Genomic DNA, 19064 nt, shown 5'->3' with positions numbered 1-19064 from the left:
AGGTATGATCATGGAGAAATCCTCTGTATAATCAGTTTTATAGAAGCAAAATGCAGAAAACAGAGCAAAAAACAAACAGCCTTTACGTTTTTGCAGTGTTCTCATTTTGCATTGCACCTGCAGTTAGTGATCTACTTTGACGCCCTCTAGTGGCAGAGAGAAGAATATACACTTTTTGAAGACTTCAATTTCCAGGAAATCACGTGATGTGTTCTGTGAAACCAGATCCACATCTCATTCATTGAACTTCTAAGTGTGCAACCATGCAACATGCCTTGTAACCACATACTGTACAGTGTCACTGACAACCTTAGGATGACCTCATACTAATAGGCTTCTTCTTTTTTTATTTAACTGCTTTGGAGTTGTAAGTAAGAACAGTAAGTTGTTGTAAGTGCAGTTGATTTTATTCTTCTGAAAATAATTAAACATATTGTTTTCTTTGTTTCCTGTATTTGTATAAATGGAACTCTGTTGTTAATGTGTCATCGAAATAAAGAAACATTAACATTTCAAACAGAAGAATCTTTTTCATTCTGTCTGGTGAGAATGTAAAAGTCCAGTTCAGTTGTTTTGCACTTTTTGAAAAAACTTCTTGGAACTAATCTTTGTGAAACTAAAGCGTTGCTCTTTGGTGAGGGCGGGGGCATGCACACATCCAGTCAACATCAAGAACAAATCGAAGGCCCTGGTCTCTAGAAAAAAAGGTTTTAAAAAAAAGTTGAGTTAAAAATGCCTTTATTAAGACTGGCAAATATTCTCATGAGCAAAAATATAGCATTCTCCATCCTGCTTTTTTCCCTTTGTCTTTCATCATGCGTTTATTGTCTTATTTGTGCTTGCAAAATGTCCTTGAGTGACTTGAAAGGTGCACATGAACGTATTATTATTCAAATACATTAGGAGGAACTGTTCCTTCTCTACCTCAATCACAATATTACCCATATAATAATATAAATTCATATCCATTCTACATCAAAATAGCACAAGTATTCTGATTAGCATTAATAATTAAGACAAAACAACTGTTGGATTGAAACTAGATTTATTTTTTGTGGGGAAAGAAATGAATGGAAAAAGGCCTAAAGACTACATGAAGCGAAAGGCCTGTTGGTTACATGTACAGGACATGAAGAAGACGAAGAAGAAAAAACAAAAAAAAAATCAAACAAAATGGCACCAAATATTTCTCTTTTTTGATAACAGATACATGTGACATTATTGCATTCTCTACAGTTACCAAATGACAGCTTGGACAAGCAAAAATGCTGATGACATATAAACAATATAATACATAAGGTCTTATTTCTTCTTTTTGTTTTTTTAGAGTTAAGTTACTGCACAGTTTGTTACAGCATTTAACGTTGTGGTGAGTGCAGGTGAGCAGGTGGAGCCCCCTGGTGGTAAGGAATGAAAACGAAACACTGCGGCCCAATAAACACAACTCTTATTTTTCGATTTTTTTTTTTAAGATTTCTTGTATTCGATCCGCTCCACTTTGACGTCATCTCCGATCAGCTGATACACGTACGTCACCACCGTAGACGCCTGGATGTCCATTAATACAAAAGAGGGGATGATGTTGCTGAAAGGAGAGAAGGCAAGAGAACGTGTTTTAGTGCAGGGTTATTTTACCTGCTCTCGTGACTGAGCTACTAGTGTGTGTGTGTGTGTGTGTGTGTGTGTGTGTGTGTGTGTGTGTGTGTGTGTGTGTGTGTGTGTGTGTGTGTGTGTGTGTGTGTGTGTGTGTGTGTGTGTGTGTGTGTGTGTGTGTGTGTGTGTGTGTGTGTGTGTGTGTAATTAAAGACAGTGTGGGTTCTCCTGTTACACCGGATGTAGATGTTTGTCACACGTAAACATCTCAGTGTTAAAATATTCAGGTCATTTACTTAAAGGTGGAGTCAGCGATTCTGGAGAACGCTTTTTGTCAAAATCACTTCTTTGCAACATCACTTGTGTGCTTGTTTATTTACCATGTTTTGTTGTGCTCTCTATATTTTTACACATGGTGTGATGTAATTTTTAGAATCAAATACATAAATACACTTTCTGGTTTCCTTCCAGTATGTATTTGATTCTAAAATGACATAAACTGACACAAACTTCACGCATAGTTACAGGTACGGTTTCTTTCACCACTTTTTTTCAGCCAGAGAGTAAGTAAAAAGCTAAAAATTAAAAACTATCATTTTACATTTCCCATTCCTAGCCCTTGTGGTCTCAATGTGAGCGTCTCCCCTACCTTTCCATTCTAATTTAAAAGCTTAATGTGTCAATGGGAGGTGTGTTTGTACCTTTCCAGTGCGCTGTAGGCCCCCGTGGCCGAGCCGGGGTTGATGTAGAACTTGTTTTCGTTCTCAAAGGCCTCGAACTTGTGCGTGTGTCCTGAGATGAGGATGTCCACGTCCAGCTGCCTCTGCAGCAGAGCCAGGCTGGCCATGTCTCCCCACGGGATCACCTGGTGCCCGTGGATCAGACCGATCTTAAACTGACCCACAGTCACCACCTTCTGCTCAGGGTAGTTCAGGTTCTGAGAAGAAAATCAGCCAACGGAGGTTTTACATTACATCACATTGTTCTAGTTATACAGGTTCTGTTACGGGACAAGTTGAGAAATTCTAAAAAAAACTTACATGAAAAAACAATAATCATCTATTCTGAAGGTAATTGCAGAAGGATTTGTTCATGCCTGATTTATGATTTTAAAATAATGTTAAAAACATGCTAAAAATAGGTTATTAAGACCTGTACTTTGTCATTTTTGATTAATCAAGTGAAAACATGCTGTATCCAAAATATGTTGTGTAAAAACTTTGGACTCTCTCATATGCTGAATAAATTAAATAAGGAGTTTTTTTGACTCTGGCTTTATTGTTTTTCTACTAAATCAATGACTTTTTTAAATGTTTTATTGTTGTCTAAATATGTACACACACACACACACACACACACACACACACACACACACACACACACACACACACACACACACACACACACACACACACACACACACACACACACACACACACACACACACACACACACACACACACACACCTCGTCAAAGTCCCCCCGCACTATGTGTACGTCCCCTGCCAGTGTCTTCAGGTAGTCATAGCTCTCCTTGGTGCAGAGGTTTCCGGTGCAGAGTATGTGCTGGATCTTCCCCGGCACCAGCAGCTTCTTGAACTTGGCCGGGAGCGTGTTGCACCGGTGGGGGATGTGCAGGTCGCCTAACACCAAGACCAACTGAGAGCACACACACAGACAGACAGACAGATAGACAGACACACACAGACAGACAGGCAGACAGACAGACAGACAGACAGGCAGACACACAGGCAGACAGACAGGCAGACAGACAGACAGGCAGACACACAGGCAGACAGACAGGCAGACACACGGACAGACAGGCAGACAGACAGACAGACAGACAGACAGACAGACAGACAGACAGACACACACGGACAGAGACATAGAACACACACACAGGCAGATATATAAAGACAGACAGACACACAGGCACAGACAGACACACACACACAGGCACAGGCACAGACACACACACACACACACACACACACACACACACACACACACACACACACACACACACACACACACACACACACACACACACACACACACACACACACACACACACACACACACACACACACACACACACACACACACACACACACACACACACACACACACACACACACACACACACACAGAGGTTAGTTATTCGTCGACGAACCCTGGTGGAGTTCAGACTGTGTGATGCAGCATCTGAACACTGAACTCCTCAGTTAGTTATAACCAGAAAAATACCAGTTTTCGGTTAATTCACCAAACCTACTCCAGATGAATTCAGTACAGTGGCTAACAGGCTAAATTCATAGAGCCCAAACTACTGAATAAGCAATTGTAGCAGCCAATAATGTAATAATAGCCGATAATGCAATATTTTAGTTATTTATCGGCGGTTATTACACTATTGGCTTCTAGGAGCAATAGGAGTAAAAGGTTGAGTTTATTAAGTGTCTGAAGTCTTGTTGTGTATTCTCATTGTATATTGTGTATCTGTAATTGTCTCGACGTCATTGTAAAAGAGGGTAACCCTCAATTGATCTTTCGAGAATAAATAAAGGAAAATGAAACTGGGTTGGGAATTTTACTTCTAAGATATTACTTTTTTTCATGGTGGAAAGATATGGATTAAAACTGCAAAGCTGGATTTCAGACACTCAATAACAGATGTAGGACAGGAGAGCAAGATAATTATATTTTCACACACAACGGGTCAATAAGAATCACAAACCAACAAACTTGAAGGTTCACACCAAACATTTAAAAACCCATATATAACTTCATAACCGCACTGGGCAGCAGAGATATACAGTAAACGTTAATTGTGGTAGTAACATCTCAAGTATATATTTTTTTATCCTTAACTTGATGTCAGTTTAACTGATTTAACAGTGCAAACAGCTAGTGAATTTTGACACAATTCAGGAACTGATGGACCAAAGTTAGATGTACAATTATAGAAATATTTTGTCACTTCACACACATGCATTGTCAAAACACTCACACATTTTTAATCAATTTCAGTGACTAACTTTCTAGCTTCTGCATCAAATATTTGCGTAATCTAAATATAAAACAGTCAAAACTGAGTTGGATTGGATTTTACACACCAAAAAATTGCTTAAATTTGTCTGAACAGAACAGTTTATTATTTCTGAAGCCTCAATTAAAAAAGGTACAGTGTGAGATTCTAGATGTCAACGCTCCCTTGCTAACCCCTCCCTTGCTAACCCCTCCCCCAATTAACAGAAGTTGTTACGAGATACTAAAGATGGCATCATCCACCGCTGCCTCAAGTCATTCCACAATATCAAGTGGTGAGGTGAAGATGTATTTAGTTATTTATTCTATAGTACTTCTTCTTCTTGGTCTTCCAACAGGTGCATTTCCCCAGGACGCCCACTATATATAAAAACGTGTAAGGCCGTTAAGTTTGTCCGTTCTGAGCTACTGTAGAAAACATGGCAATGCAACATGGCGGCCTCAATGCCCTGCTCTTATGTAGTTATAAAAGGATTATACACTTATTAAAACATAATTATGAACATATAATATTCCATTTCTACCCAGTCTGTTCTGAAAAACACCAATTCCCTTTACACACACACACACACACTGCACCTTTAACAAAGTTTGGCCTGTTTTGTAAATAGATGAGTCATTGTAAGGATTTTCCCAAATGCTAAAGGGATCATTTTACTTTGAGAAACATCTGCAGGACGGAACATGACCTTAAAGCCTCTCTGAGTCATAGAAGATTTCTACACAGAATCTTGAAATCTAATCTGGGCGCTTAACGTTTCCTACTCTGACGTATTTCTAGGCTGCTTTGTGTGGATGAGTAATACAGTAAATTCTTGTTTAGGAGTGGACAATAGAAAGGTGTTAGCAGCAGTATAGCTACCAATACCAAACTGTAGTGTACGCTAAAACACAATCCAGATAGACAGAGTTACATTGTAAATATATTAGCACTTTGAGATTCTAGTTATATAAAGTGCATTACAAATAAAATGTATTGAATTTATTGATATTCACAATTGGAGTGGAACTGGAAACAGGAATGTCCAAGCATGTAAAACGCCCCTAAAGATCTAAGCAGGTAAAATTATTTAAAAGTGCGCGATCCCAACCCCATGTTAGTTAGTGTGCAGTGGAAGCAATCAGAAAAATACAGGGATTTCAACCCACAGCAACTAGCAAGACGCACTTACCCGGTGACCAGCCTGGTTGATTGGAAGTATGTGAGGAGGAGAGTGGGTGAGATAGAGTGGAAGGCGGAGGAAGGTGCATGGAGAGAAGGTTTATGATCAAATAGACGGTCAAAAAATATACAAACAAAAAAGACAAGAAAGAATTGGGACAAAAAGAGTAAAACTGAAATTAGAAATTAAAAAGTGAATGGATTATGTATAGACAGGATATTAATCATTCACAAAGAAAATAAATAATAAGAAATGTTAAACGACAATGTGGTTTGAATCAGTTGTTAATGGTGGATGGTTAGTGATTCCGATGAAGCAAATGTAGTTTTATAAATTAACTGTAATGATTTTGTCATGACCATTTTTTCCATCTGTTTAATTTTTCTCCATCTGGGAGAGGTACCCCTCCTCCGCTGCAAAGTTTCTTCCGCTATTTTCCCTGTTAATGTTTTTTAGAGGAGTTTTCCCCTCATAGATAAGTCGTTTATAATGCCACTTTGAAATAAATTACAGACCAATTTTACAAAAAACAAAACTATAGTGAAAGACCACATACATTGTTACATTAATGAATGCAATGCCTATGTCTTTTAATACTTTGTTGACAAATCGACTAATGACAATATATACTTGACTCATAGTAACTGATAATAGTATAACTGATTTATAGTTCTGGTCTGACAGGGTGTGAGTGCATGCATAATGAATGAATGTGGTGAAGAAAATGTTGAGTGCTGAATGGGATTTAGCTAAACAACTGCACCTTAACTTTTTTTTTTTTTACTAAGATCTTGCTTCAAACAGCTGAGCAAACTCCGGAGAATGAATGAATAAACTAAAGAATATAACATGTACTTTATGTCTATCTAGTCGCCTTACCTCAGAAATCACTGACAGGCTAACGTTTGTCTTGTAAACATTATCATTTCTGCACAGAAAAAAAGAGTGCCTCATATGATAAAGCAGTTGTTAGCCTGTTAGCCCAGCCAGCTAACTGGTTGAAAAAGTGAAAAAATAAATGTTGTAACATAAATTGAACAGATAACGTGTATGGCGAGGGAACAACAGTGAAAAAGCGACAGACCACCGTGCAAGTGAAAAGAGTGACTTGAGGGCAGATTAAGGATTGTTGTCTTGAATTTTTTGGGGGAGAACTAAACTGTTCAGCTGTCATGTGATCGTTGATCCATCTCGGAATGAATGCTACACTTAAAAAACCTGATTTTGAGGCTTTGTAGACGCGCTAAAACCCTCGATATCGCTCTCTACTCGTCTAAGTAAACATCGTGCAGGTGAATAGCTCCAAACGCGAGCTGTAAAAGCAGGAAATTGTGGCCTTTTTCGCCATTTCGTACTCACCATCTTTTATTTTGCTGTCTGTGCTAGTCAAGTTGAGGAAGCGCCTACGCACGTACAGCGTCAAGCCGTCAGCCAATGAGAAGCGAGTATTCTATGCGTCAAACTAGACGTAGCACTTCCCCTTGTCCTTTCAAAATAAAAATAATTAAGTGTTTTTGAATACAATTTAGGTATGCTGCATCAATTGTTATAATCTGATGATGATATATGATTATGCAAACACAAGACTAAAGAATTTCCTTGCCAACTGCTGCTGCTGTGAATATGACAAATAAACAATCTTGAATCTTTATGAACAGGGCTCATCCTAAACTTTTTGAGGCCCTAAGCAGAATTTGGTTTCAGGGTCTGCCCTCATGTGTAGCCTAATGTGTTGTAACCATAGATACTGGTTGTAACTTCAAATAGCACTGTATCAACCTGCGTGTTTATAATTGTCTTCTTGTTTTTTTATTTCTTTATTTTTTCCCACGTAAGCTTTCCCTAACTGTCCGTTTCTCTATCTCTGAGCTCATTGTTTATTCAGTATTTTTTGTAAAATGTAAGTTTTTGTTTAGGAAGTTCAATATTTAGTTCCTTATTGTGTCATGTTCATTAAATAAAAGGATTTTGTAGGAGTAAGAATATGGAAGAATAGGAATAATGACGTGCATGTAAACTAGGCCTTCTCAATAAAAAATGGCACCAAATGTTGGCCGTTTCTGTCCGGTAATCGTCTAAAACAAATTAATTAATTAAAAAATATATTTTCTAGGGGGGGGGGGGGGGCTAAGCAACGCAACCGAATAGCTTATATCATGCATGGCCCAGACGGATTATGAGATAATGGGCCCCTGGGCACAAACTCTTAAAGGGCCCCCCCACTCCTCCCTATCCAGTCAGGTACACTGACTTTTCCACACAGATACATACAATTAATGGCAAAAACATATAAAGGAAGTCAGTGTTTCCCACAGGGTTTTGTGATACTGTTGGAGGGACCCTGTACCTTGTTGGGGGGTCCGGGGCATCCCCCCTCGGAAATTTTTTACCATTGTAAAGTAAAATACATCAATCTGGTGCACTTTGAGAGTACATTTTAGAGGCTATATCAACTCCTGAGATGCAGAAGGAACATTATTTTTCAGATTTTTCTTAAATAGGCAGCACTCTTTGATCTTTGCAACTGTAAAAACAGTACAGTAGATTGGTCTGCAGACCCATGTTCTATGATGGAGGGGCCCATTTCAACAGATACAGAGTGGATAGCTACTGTTTATGAACAATTTAGAATTCACACATATAAAGCTTATTCCTGTATGTGTGTGGGGGCCTTAGAGGCCCCTCATGGAGCCCCTTAGACAGAGCTAATAATGCTGTTGTTTTTAACTTGCTTTTATATATCCCCTAATAGTTGAGGGGCCCATGATGATTTCCATCTTGATACATTTTAATGAATATCCTTATATTTAGGCTATTCCTTTTTGGACCCTGTTATTGACATCAGTGACTGAGCTCTTTGACTATGCGACATGAAACGTTACTATCATTATCTCTGGCTTAGGGCCCCCTGAGCCCTTGGGACCCTGGGCCTGTGCCCGGTGTGCCCGTGCAGTAATCCACCCCTGTGCATGGGAAGTTGGAACCATAGGTAGTATATAAAAGATGGGAACACGCAAATAAGCATGCAGAAGAAGAGGACGTTTATTCTGGATGATTTCCCTCGCCGGAAGTCGCAGCCGTTGTTGTGACCGTTGACTTCACCTTCGTCAGTAAAACCGTCGCGAGTCGCAGCGTTTCTCAGAACATTCGAGAGGTAAGCTGCGAAATTATTTCATCATATTTTTCCCCTCGGTTTATTTAGACGTGTACTTCACGTCTACAGTTTTAGAAAGAAAATGTCCCCTAGCTAACCTACCGCGTTAAATATATCACTTAAATTACATTACGTTGCCACGGCGCCTGGCTACAGTCTGGATGTCAGTTTGGCTTTCGCGTTTAGCATCTGGGCTCGGACTAATTGCTGGAGCTAACGTTACACTGGCGCTGTTTTATGGAACGAAAAACACTAACGGAGACGTTGTAATTTGGCTAGGACTGTACTCGTGACCCTCCTTTATTTGACGATAAGGATAGATTTAATGACCGCATATTCCAGGTAATTTAGGTTAAATTTGGCGTTGAAACACGTGTGACTTTAGCCACTTAGCTGGACACTCTTTACATAACGTTGAAACTATTTTTGTGACACATACAACGGGCGGTTTGAGGTTATCCTCATTTGGTTTAGCTGCTACAACCGGTTGCATTGTACGTAACGGTTGAGTCACACCTGATGCGAATTAATTTTTCAACGTCCGCAGTTTGTGGATAAAAACAACAATACGTTTCTTCTTCCTCTCGCCCCCCCTTAAATAGGTCTCCAAACCCCGAGGACGTTCCGGACCAAACCCCCCGTCTCCCCTGTCTGTTTGAGCCTGGCACCTGCACCGTTTGGACGCTGCGTTTGGGTGTTAAACTGTGCATCTTTGACATCCATTCAGAGCTTTGCTGCTGCTGCAATCAATACAACACCAGCACCAGCTATCGACCACCGTTCACTGCGGCTCTTGGACGATCAGCGTTGTGTTTATGTCTTTGTTTTGCGAAAACGGTAAGTTTTTTTGTATGTATTAGTCTAGTTATTTTAGATTTAATTTAACGAAATTTTTAACTTTTGACATTTATTTTTTATTTTTTTTTATTTTTTATTCTTTTACTTTTGAGGAAACGGTCAGTGGTAGGAACGGGTTTTGACTTCTTTCTATATAAAGCTTATAGAGACGTGTTATATTTATCCAGGGCGTTCTTGTGCAATATGACATGTATATTTTTTTCTGTGCCACTGTATCAAAATGGCGTCTCCCAGTCCCGTCACTCGTGTGCAGTTTGACTGTATGACGCACTATGCACCAAGTTAGCCATGCTAGGCTAAGCTAAACTAAGCTAGCCTTCCTGAAATAGCCTCGACCCTTTGGCCCCCTTTTTTTAGAAGCACCTCAACTTTGCTGGACACTGTCTAACCAGTTGTGAGGTCATTGTAATGTCGCTGGTAAATGCATCCACTGTAGGCAGGGAGCTTGGTGTTAAAGCCGTCAGCACTGGGGTACGCGAGTTGTTTGGCAGCTGCTAGGCCTCCTGTTTGTGACCTAATAACAAGAGAAGGCCTTATGTGACTAAAAACCAGGGGCCTCATTTAACACGCACAGCACAAAAGGCCTTTTTAACTAAACTATTTCTGTACGTATGTGGGGAAGCCGGGGAAGGCATCCACCAGTTAAGTTGCTGGGGAATGTATTTTTATTCTTTTGGGGGCTAATCTGTCAGGCAGCATTGCTCACTGTAGGGTTGGTTCACCGGGATATTTGCTGGATTTGATTTTGTCAGCAGTATTTTCTGTACAATCCAGCCTTTTTATATTATAATCAGTCTGAGGCTGTAGGTATTTAAGCTTAAACTTAATTATTCTGTAGAAGGAAAGCAGTAATGTCATCTGTCTCTGAGAGTCTCTGTATTTGGCTTACCTATGCAGTAACTCAGTCTGGTGTGAGTCATTGCACCACAGGACTCTAGTTTTATTGTGTTTTTGTGGATTGTGGGTCATCAAGAGAACAGAACAACTTAAGTGGCATAATGTATGATAATCAGTGGGGCTTTAATTTACCAGTCAGTTTGGGGCTACAAAAAAATAAAGATGAATTAACCATTCAAAATAAATAGATGTGCAGTTTCTCTAAAAGCTGGCACATAAGAACAAAACATGGTACTTTAAAACGTTTTTTTTCTTCATTTGCTGATTTATTGAACATGCAACTCAAAATAACATTTATCTTCAAACAGTTAGTGTTGGGTCCTACCCCCTCATGTTCTTTCATACATTATTCATAGATAATACAAGTTCAGTTTACAGCCATGATGACTTTCACGTTTTTCTAGCACACACAGTTCACTGCTAAATAATTGTTCCTTCTTAAATATTGATTAGATATTTGTCCCTCTCCTCTTTCAGAGCTGTTGCGCAGCCGTTGGAACCTGTGTGGTGGAAATCTAGCCTTCAAGCAAGGAGCTTGCGGCCACAGCGGCACAGCGTTTTTCATGTCAGAGACCGAGCACGCTTGCAGTCGTTTATGTCATCCCCTCTTTTCCAGACAGAAGATCCCGAAAAATCCCCAACCAAGATCCTTTTATCTTACTGATAGTGCTAACAGCCAGCCAAAATGTCTGTCAACGTCAACCGCAGCGTGTTGGACCAGTTCTATCGCTACAAGATGCCCCGTCTGATTGCCAAGGTAACTGCACCACGTCACAGGTGTTCTTAAATGTTATGCATGTCATCCCCCCCACCCCTCTCCCCCCTCTGTCTCTCTGTCTCCCCATTTTAACTCTGTACTATCTGATAAAGCTTGAGAATGCCAAAAAAAAATATATAATTTTTTTTTTCTAATCTTTGAATTTACACAAGTGAGAGATTAAAAGCTCCATCATGTTGACAGTTAATACATAGAAGTTGCTTGAGAAAACATTTGGATAAGGAAATCTATCGTGAGAGGAACGTTGTCATTCTCAAACAGTTTTTAGCTTCGGTTTTGACAGTCTGCATTTGTTCTTGTGTCGTCCAGGTTGAAGGCAAAGGGAATGGAATCAAGACGGTCATTGTCAACATGGTTGATGTTGCAAAGGCGTTGAACAGGCCTCCGACATGTAAGTAACTCCACATGCTGTATCATCATCTGTAAATACCACTTGATTGGTATTAAACCAACTCCTGTGTACAAGTCCATTTGCACCCGAATCGACCAAACACTGCGATGCCACACATGTTAAAATTAATTTTATTTCATAGTAGCATCATACAAGTCCTGTTATATTTATTTATTTGCATGCTTATTTATACAAACCCTTCTCATGCTCTGCTACTTGCCTTTTACTCGGTACTAGAAATGGCTCTTTTTGTTTGGTTACAGTACAACTCCCTTTTCTGTACATATGAAAACATCTTGAATCGTGTCATTGTACAGTTCTATTTAGTTACATGGTTTCACAGTTTGGGGGTCAAAGGGATGATATGCCATCTGTGTATTTATGGATCCGTTTGGGCCACATTGAAAATATTTATTATACACAGATTTTCAGATTTTATTTAATTTTTTCATTGTGACGTCTCGTCTCATCTCCTCTCTGCTCTTGTCCACAGACCCGACCAAGTTTTTTGGTTGTGAACTCGGTGCTCAGACCCAGTTTGATTCCAAAAACGACCGTTTCATTGTCAACGGATCCCACGAGGCGAACAAGTTGCAGGACATGCTTGATGGGTTCATCAGAAAATTTGTGCTGTGTCCCGAGTGTGACAACCCTGAAACTGATCTGGTAAATATCTCGCACCAACGTACTGTAGATCCAGGGAATTAAGAAGCCAATAATGACGATTGTTATGTTTTGGAAATTGACATAAGTGAGAAATAATTTGAAGTATTTTTAAAAATATTGAATTTGTCTTTTCTTTCTTGCAGCATATCAATGCCAAGAAACAAACCATTGGAAATTCCTGTAAAGCCTGTGGATACCGCGGCATGCTCGACACCAGACACAAACTCTGCACGTTCATCCTCAAAAACCCACCAGGTGAGAATTTGCTCTTTCTAGTAAGTAGATAAAAATGTGTTTTTATATACAGCGCCTTTTCAAAACCTAGGTTACAAAGTGCTTAACAAAGGACACTGGAGTACAGTAAACATTCACAGGTATAATACAGGCTATGAAAGTAACCCAGTGAAAGTGCTTTACATAATTCAAGCACAGAAACATTGGGGGGGGGGGGGGGGAGATGGATCTTTACCTGTGTTTTTATAATACCCTTTAGAGTTTTCTGATAGTACTGTCCAGCTACCTTTTTGTGTCTATTGTAATGTGAACTTTGTTTATCTGAACCCCAGAGGTCGAGCCTGGATCTGCCTCCGCTAAGAAAGATAAAGAGAAGAAGAACAGAAAGAAGGACAAAGAGAACGGCTCCGGCAGCGAAGGCGCAGGAACCCCGGGCGACATCGACGCTCCTCGCCCCGTGGTGCGTTTACAGACCTTCATATATTTACGTTTATTTACTTTAACAGCACCTTTTTTATTAACACTGCTACAAGGAAAAATTATATATTTCCAGTAATAAGACCGACTGACTTGAGCAAAGAAACACGAGACTATCACAAGAACAGAAATGCGGTGTAAAAGCAGAATAAATAAAAGCACAGAAACGGTGAATATAGAAATAAGTTGAAAGATGACACGGGTACGGAACCATAGGTCAAACATTTCAAAGCGCTTCCTCACATACATTTTTAAAGAAGTTTGTGGACTTTGTCAGTCTGAAAGGAATCGGTAGAGTACCATAGTCAGGGCTTTAGGAAAAATAATCTATTTAGAGTAAGAAAACCGCACAGAAACTTGAGAATATCACAAGAAAAGAAAAAAAACGGGTATAAAAAAAAACATAAAAGCACAGAAACGGTGAATATAAAATAAGTACAGAGGTGGTCAAACATTTCCAAACGCTTTCACAAATACATACGTTTTAAGAAGCGTTTTTTTTCGGAGCTTATGGACTTGTCAGAGTGTTGGGGTTTTAGGAAATACATTTCCACTGGTGTGAGAGTGGACAGTTAAATGACCAGATGTGGGATTAAAACACACACGCAAACTCACTGTCTAAAAGATAACATACTCTACCTATTTGCTTACCGTCTGAACTTTGAGCAGTTATTGGGTCAAAGCTCTCCCTATCACATGATCAACTGCTGCTCTTAAAGCTTATTTAGACTGTTGTAATTGCGCAGCTTACATTTCATCAGTAAAGTGTGATAACTTTTTACTTCAAATGGATTTTCTACTCAATTCCACCAACACAAAAACTTTTTAACACACAGTAAGCAGCTGAATAAAGTGATTGGGCTGTTTTACTCTTTGATCTAGAGGTTGTTTTTCAGTTTGCTTTAGCTCAAAGTCTTTAAACAACAGTTCAGTCAATTCAAACAAACAAGGACTGACTTTACTCTGTCCATACAGATATACAAGTATACACAGTTTAATGTTTTTGTTTCAGTAATCAACTTTTTTTTATATTTAACGTTTGGTATATGCTGAAGTAAATACTTAAAATATATTTTTTTAGCAGTTAAATAAACAAATATACATGGTACACTTTACAAAACAAATGACCAAAAAAAACAACAATAATAAATACTAAAAACATATGGCAAAAATAATTAGCAAAAGCATTTTATGTGATCCCGAACTTTCCATAACTCGTGTGTGTTTGTGTCTCTCTCTGTGTGTGTCTCTGTTTCCGTGTGTGTCTGTCTGTCTGTGTGTGTGTGTGTGTGTGTGTTCAGGATGGAGATGATGATGACGAGGACTGGGCGGAGGAGACCACAGCCGAGGCTCAGCGGAGGCGGATGGAGGAGATCAGCGATCACGCCAAAGTCCTGACGCTCAGCGAAGACCTGGAGAAACCGCTGGAGGAACGAGTCAACCTCTTCTACAACTTTGTCAAAGTAAGAGATACACACACACACACACACACACACACACACACACACACACACACACACACTCTGTCAACTATACATTACTATGTGAAGATGTGGCAAAAAATAAATACAATTAAAATGGCTGTTGTGATCAAAGTCATTTATATGCCCACATTACTTTAATCACAACAGCCCATTTTAATTTAATTAACTTTTTCCCTACATCTCCTTCTCCACATATACTCATGTTCAGCTTTACTTAGATTACCATGACAAATTTTATTCTGTAAAATTATAAATACTGATACACAACCTTTTTTTTTTTTTGCAGTCAAATATGAAATGTAAGGGGGGGAAGAAACTTGAGTATTAAACGTTTTAGCTTTAAATGGATTTTTTTTTAACATTAGTGGGGATGCAACAAAAACATGTAAGGGAATCTATTTTTTTTTATTTTATTTTTTTATACATGAATTGATAGAAAAAGAGTCTGTAAGTAAATTTAAAAAATGTGAGTTTAACTATGGCGCTTTATTTAGAACACCATCGGCATGTAGATATAAACCATCAGTTTTCCACAGAAGAATCACGGTTAACATAAAAGGAACACTTCAATCCTAAAATCTTTGTGTCCACTGTCTAACTTCCCTGCTCTGTGTGTGCAGCACAAGAAGGAGACTGGAACCATCGACGCGGCCGATAAGGAGATCCTGGCTGAGGCCGAGCGGCTGGACGTCACGGCGATGGGACCGCTCATCCTAAGTGAGCTGCTCTTCGACGAGAACATCAGAGACCAGATCAAGAAGTACAAGCGCCATTTCCTTAGAGTGAGTTTGAACTTTGGTCATAATAAGCTGCACTTTTTATTTTTTATTATTTATTTTAATTTTTTTTAAACATTTTACACTGAATCAAAACCATTCCTGCTCTTTAGGACTTTAGACAGGGTACACGCGGAGTCTTAAAAGCGTTATAAAAACATTGAATTTAGTATTTTCAAAATAAGGCCTTTAAAGTATTGAATTTCCTCTTTTAATTTTTTTTAAGTGTCCTTTTGTAGGATAAATATACTTGGAGACGGGTTATGTTACAAATAAGCACTTTTTAATTTTGTTATTGAAGTATACACACACTTCACAGAGCTATTGTTACAGTATATCAATGAGTTTATCAAGGTGACTTTATAATACATTTTTTTCATACTTTTTTTTTCTTTTTACTCTTTTTTTTTAAATGCATCAGAATTCCCATTATATCCTTCCTACTTATGCTAGTATGACCTTGAAGTTGGCATTACATTTCATTAAGTTGCATTAAAAGGTCTTAAATTTCACTTTGAGATCCCTGGCGGTACCCTGCTCTAAAACATTTAACTCTGAACTGACACCATTGTTACTTTATGACCTTAGCATGAGAATGTCTCTGTGTTTGTCTCATGACTCACTTCCTGATTTGATTTCCTCCATTCACACAGTTCTGCCACAACAACAAGAAGGCCCAGAAGTATCTGCTGGGCGGCTTTGAGTGTGTGGTGAAGCTGCACCAGGTCCAGCTGCTCGCCCGCGTCCCCATCATCCTCAAAGACCTGTACGACGCCGACATGCTGGAGGAGGACGTCATCTTCGCCTGGGCTGAGAAGGTGCGTTAGTTGGGGGGGTGGGAGATGTACAGATATTTAATCAACTTTTATATATGCTCGAAGGACACTGAGGCTTCCATCATTTGCAGTGACGACTGTACTTTAAAAGTACATGGCAGCACATATTTAACGATGATTAGATTAAATAAGTGCAAGATGAGGGGTTGAACATGGATTTTTTTTGGGGGGGTAAATTAAAAAAATTATTGGTTTTAAATCCTATTATTTAAACATGGACATGACCTGTTTGGTTTGTTTTTGCACTATCAACTCTAAGATTTATATTATATATATATTATCAACCTCAAATATCCTTCATCTCACCTATTCCTATTTACCTTGACATTTTCTATGAAAATTTGATACAGGAATTAAACTTTTTTTAATGTTATCCTAACTTCCTATCCAAACAATAGAAACTTGTCACCTGCCTGACCTGTAATGGGGTTGTAAAGCTTTTTAAAGAGTTTAAATCACCCACTAATGTGGATTAAATGCGTCCTAAACCGAGGTGTTTGGATAATAATTTTTCTGTCATTATTTACACCACAGCTCTCCATAGGATTATCATTGTGTCTGAGCTGGTTTCTCTCCCCCAGGTTTCTAAGAAGTACGTGTCTAAGGAACTGGCCAAAGAGATCCACGCCAAGGCCGCGCCGTTCGTCAAGTGGCTGAAAGAAGCTGAAGAGGAGAGCGAGGGCAGCGAGGAGGAGGCAGAGGAGGATGATGAGAACGTCGAGGTAACGGAGAGATGAGGAAACTTGGTTTTTACAATGTTTGGTTTTCCTGAAGTGGCCACATGGCTGCTTTTTATCAACATAATGTTTAGAAAACATACAACAAATTAAAAGCTTTACTAAAACAAGAAGCTGCTGGATACAAAACGCATTAAAATATCTGTCTCTGACAAAAAGCAAGTAGAATAAATTAGTTTTTATGGGAAAATATTAAGTTTTTTTCTGACTTGGTGTCTGATATTGGCATGAATTCAGTGTTTTAGAGTGTTGCTTCCTAACAAGAATAAAACTACAAGGGAACAATTTGTTTTCAAGGATAGAAATCTTCTGTATCAAGGTTACATTTTATCAGCATTAAACATATCCTAACCCACAGCATCAGTGAACCTGTAGCTCTCCTCTCAGCCCTCTTGACAGTGTGAATTATAATGATGTTGACTAACAGCTGTGTTGCTTGGGTCCCCAGGTGGTGTATTCGTCCTCCGCCCGAGAGCTCACGGTGGAGACTGTGAAACCAGACAAACCCGCAGAGGACGACATTGACATTGATGCTATCTGATCTGAAGATTCTGTTGTTGCTGTGGCTTTGACTCAATACGTTGCCCTGTATACAATCTTAATGGCTGGCCTTTCCCTTTAAAGACCCCTCCCGCCCCCCCTACACACACACACACACACACACACACACACACACACATAAACACACACACACCCCATCTCCCCCCAACCCTTCTCTGCTTCGTGGCATGACTTAACATAGCGCTTTACTTGCTGCTTGACACAGTAACTCTGTATTTTGAGATGTTTTCAGTTGATGAAATGAAGTCGCTTTTGGGGATTTTAATCATGTGGGTGTTTGGGGATCATTTTGACTGCACATTTTTTCTTTTGGTCCCTGTATTTTTCCAGTCAATAAATAAATAAAGAATGAATGAATGTTTTGCTATCCACAACACTTGTGCCACTAAAGTCTTTCCTGTGTTGATAATGATTGACAGTCTTTATGATTAGGTTTTACCGTTCATATTTTATGGATTCATCTTTGCAAACTGCTGCATTTTGCTTAATTCTATATCGAAGCTAAAATTATTATTTGAGGGACAAATAGAATCTTGATAGTGAAGTCTTTTGAAAGCTTTTCAAATGTACATTGGTTTTAAGTTTAGTTTCCCTTCTATAAAAAGTCTAATTTTATGAGATCAAAATCAGATAAACAATATTTATAGTGTGAAATTAAATGTAAGATTCCTTCACAACTCATGAACCTAGTGTTCAAATCGCCACAGAAAATCTAGTTGGATAAAAAGTCAAAGATCCAAGTAAAAACGGCCAATAACTGATAGGATTTTAGTTTGTTCATACATAACATATCAAAGTGGTGGAAAGGGATTATATCAGGTTACAGGAGAGTTAAGAACAAGCGAAAAAATTGTTAAGAATTACCTTTTTTATATAGAGCACTCATCATATAATGTTACAAAGTCTCTTAACAAAAAAAAGGCCTTGTAGATCCAATGAGTGCTATGAAGTAGAGGAATTAGTTTTATGTTTATCAATGTAAATAGGGAAAAACGGGGACGATTTGAGCATATTTTGGGAGGCTTGTCTCCTGTACCCGCCCACATATTATAATTTTGGCCTTGGTTATTTTATAAGAAAATGTATAATATCTTTTCTGTGCAAAAATCTATATTTGTAAAGTATCTACAACTGTCAGATACATATAGTGCCGTATAAAAAGATACAATATTGCCTTTGAAATGTTGTGGTCTAGAAATAGAAAGTTACCTAAAAAGTAGAAGAAAAAAAAGTTGCATAAAAAGTAGGCTACTTCAAATGTGCAGTACTCGAGTAAATGTACTCACTCTCTGCCTCCAGCTGGACGCCACTGATGCTGCGTTCAGGTGCTGTCGGAAATTTAAGTATTAACGTCACAACACAACAAACCTCACATCCTGACAGGTGGTGCTGGTGTGCATAACTTGAGCTG

The 19064-nt window shown here is 38.9% G+C and overlaps 2 protein-coding genes across 4 annotated transcripts; one reads left to right on the top strand and one right to left on the bottom strand.

The window, feature by feature from the left end:
• Positions 1–1034: 1034 nt before the first annotated feature.
• On the bottom strand, positions 1035–7201 carry vps29 (VPS29 retromer complex component). 2 transcript variants are annotated; one of them, XM_080042413.1, is made up of 5 exons: positions 7164–7190; positions 5814–5825; positions 3061–3252; positions 2295–2530; positions 1035–1585 (listed from the first exon to the last, which is right to left on the bottom strand). In XM_080042413.1, the coding sequence occupies exons 1-5, from the start codon at positions 7164–7166 to the stop codon at positions 1468–1470; spliced, it is 561 nt and encodes a 186-aa protein (XP_079898539.1). In that variant the 5' UTR covers positions 7167–7190; the 3' UTR covers positions 1035–1467. The 2 variants fall into 2 exon arrangements, with proteins under 2 accessions (XP_079898539.1, XP_079898540.1); XM_080042414.1 differs by lacking the exon at positions 5814–5825 and having other exon boundaries at positions 7164–7201.
• A 1666-nt stretch (positions 7202–8867) lies between these two features.
• Positions 8868–18019, top strand: eif5 (eukaryotic translation initiation factor 5). Of its 2 annotated transcripts, none has more exons than XM_080041963.1 (12): positions 8868–8958; positions 9561–9795; positions 11191–11470; positions 11801–11882; positions 12376–12548; positions 12692–12803; positions 13115–13242; positions 14561–14722; positions 15364–15525; positions 16173–16337; positions 16937–17077; positions 17541–18019. In XM_080041963.1, exons 3-12 carry the CDS (start codon positions 11399–11401, stop codon positions 17631–17633), a joined length of 1290 nt encoding a protein of 429 aa, XP_079898089.1. In that variant the 5' UTR covers positions 8868–8958; positions 9561–9795; positions 11191–11398; the 3' UTR covers positions 17634–18019. The 2 variants fall into 2 exon arrangements, with proteins under 2 accessions (XP_079898089.1, XP_079898090.1); XM_080041964.1 differs by lacking the exon at positions 8868–8958 and adding an exon at positions 9068–9300.
• Positions 18020–19064: the final 1045 nt, after the last annotated feature.

This window comes from Ammodytes marinus (assembly GCF_949987685.1).
Source record: "Ammodytes marinus genome assembly, chromosome: 15".
Taxonomy (NCBI): Eukaryota; Metazoa; Chordata; class Actinopteri; order Uranoscopiformes; family Ammodytidae; genus Ammodytes; species Ammodytes marinus.
The sequence above is the reverse complement of the archived record's forward strand: the minus strand, read 5'-3'. Positions and strand labels throughout refer to the sequence as shown.

Excerpts from the sequence above, each read along its gene's own strand:
- eif5 (XM_080041963.1), top strand. The coding sequence starts at position 11,399 with ATGTCTGTCAACGTCAACCGCAGCGTGTTGGACCAGTTCTATCGCTAC. Across the intron at positions 12,804-13,114 it reads CATCCTCAAAAACCCACCAG|AGGTCGAGCCTGGATCTGCC; the intron begins GTGAGAATTTGC and ends TCTGAACCCCAG. Across the intron at positions 17,078-17,540 it reads AGGATGATGAGAACGTCGAG|GTGGTGTATTCGTCCTCCGC; the intron begins GTAACGGAGAGA and ends TTGGGTCCCCAG.
- vps29 (XM_080042413.1), bottom strand. Across the intron at positions 2,531-3,060 it reads TGCGGGGGGACTTTGACGAG|AACCTGAACTACCCTGAGCA; the intron begins GTGTGTGTGTGT and ends TTTTCTTCTCAG. Across the intron at positions 1,586-2,294 it reads GCCTACAGCGCACTGGAAAG|CAACATCATCCCCTCTTTTG; the intron begins GTACAAACACAC and ends CTCTCCTTTCAG.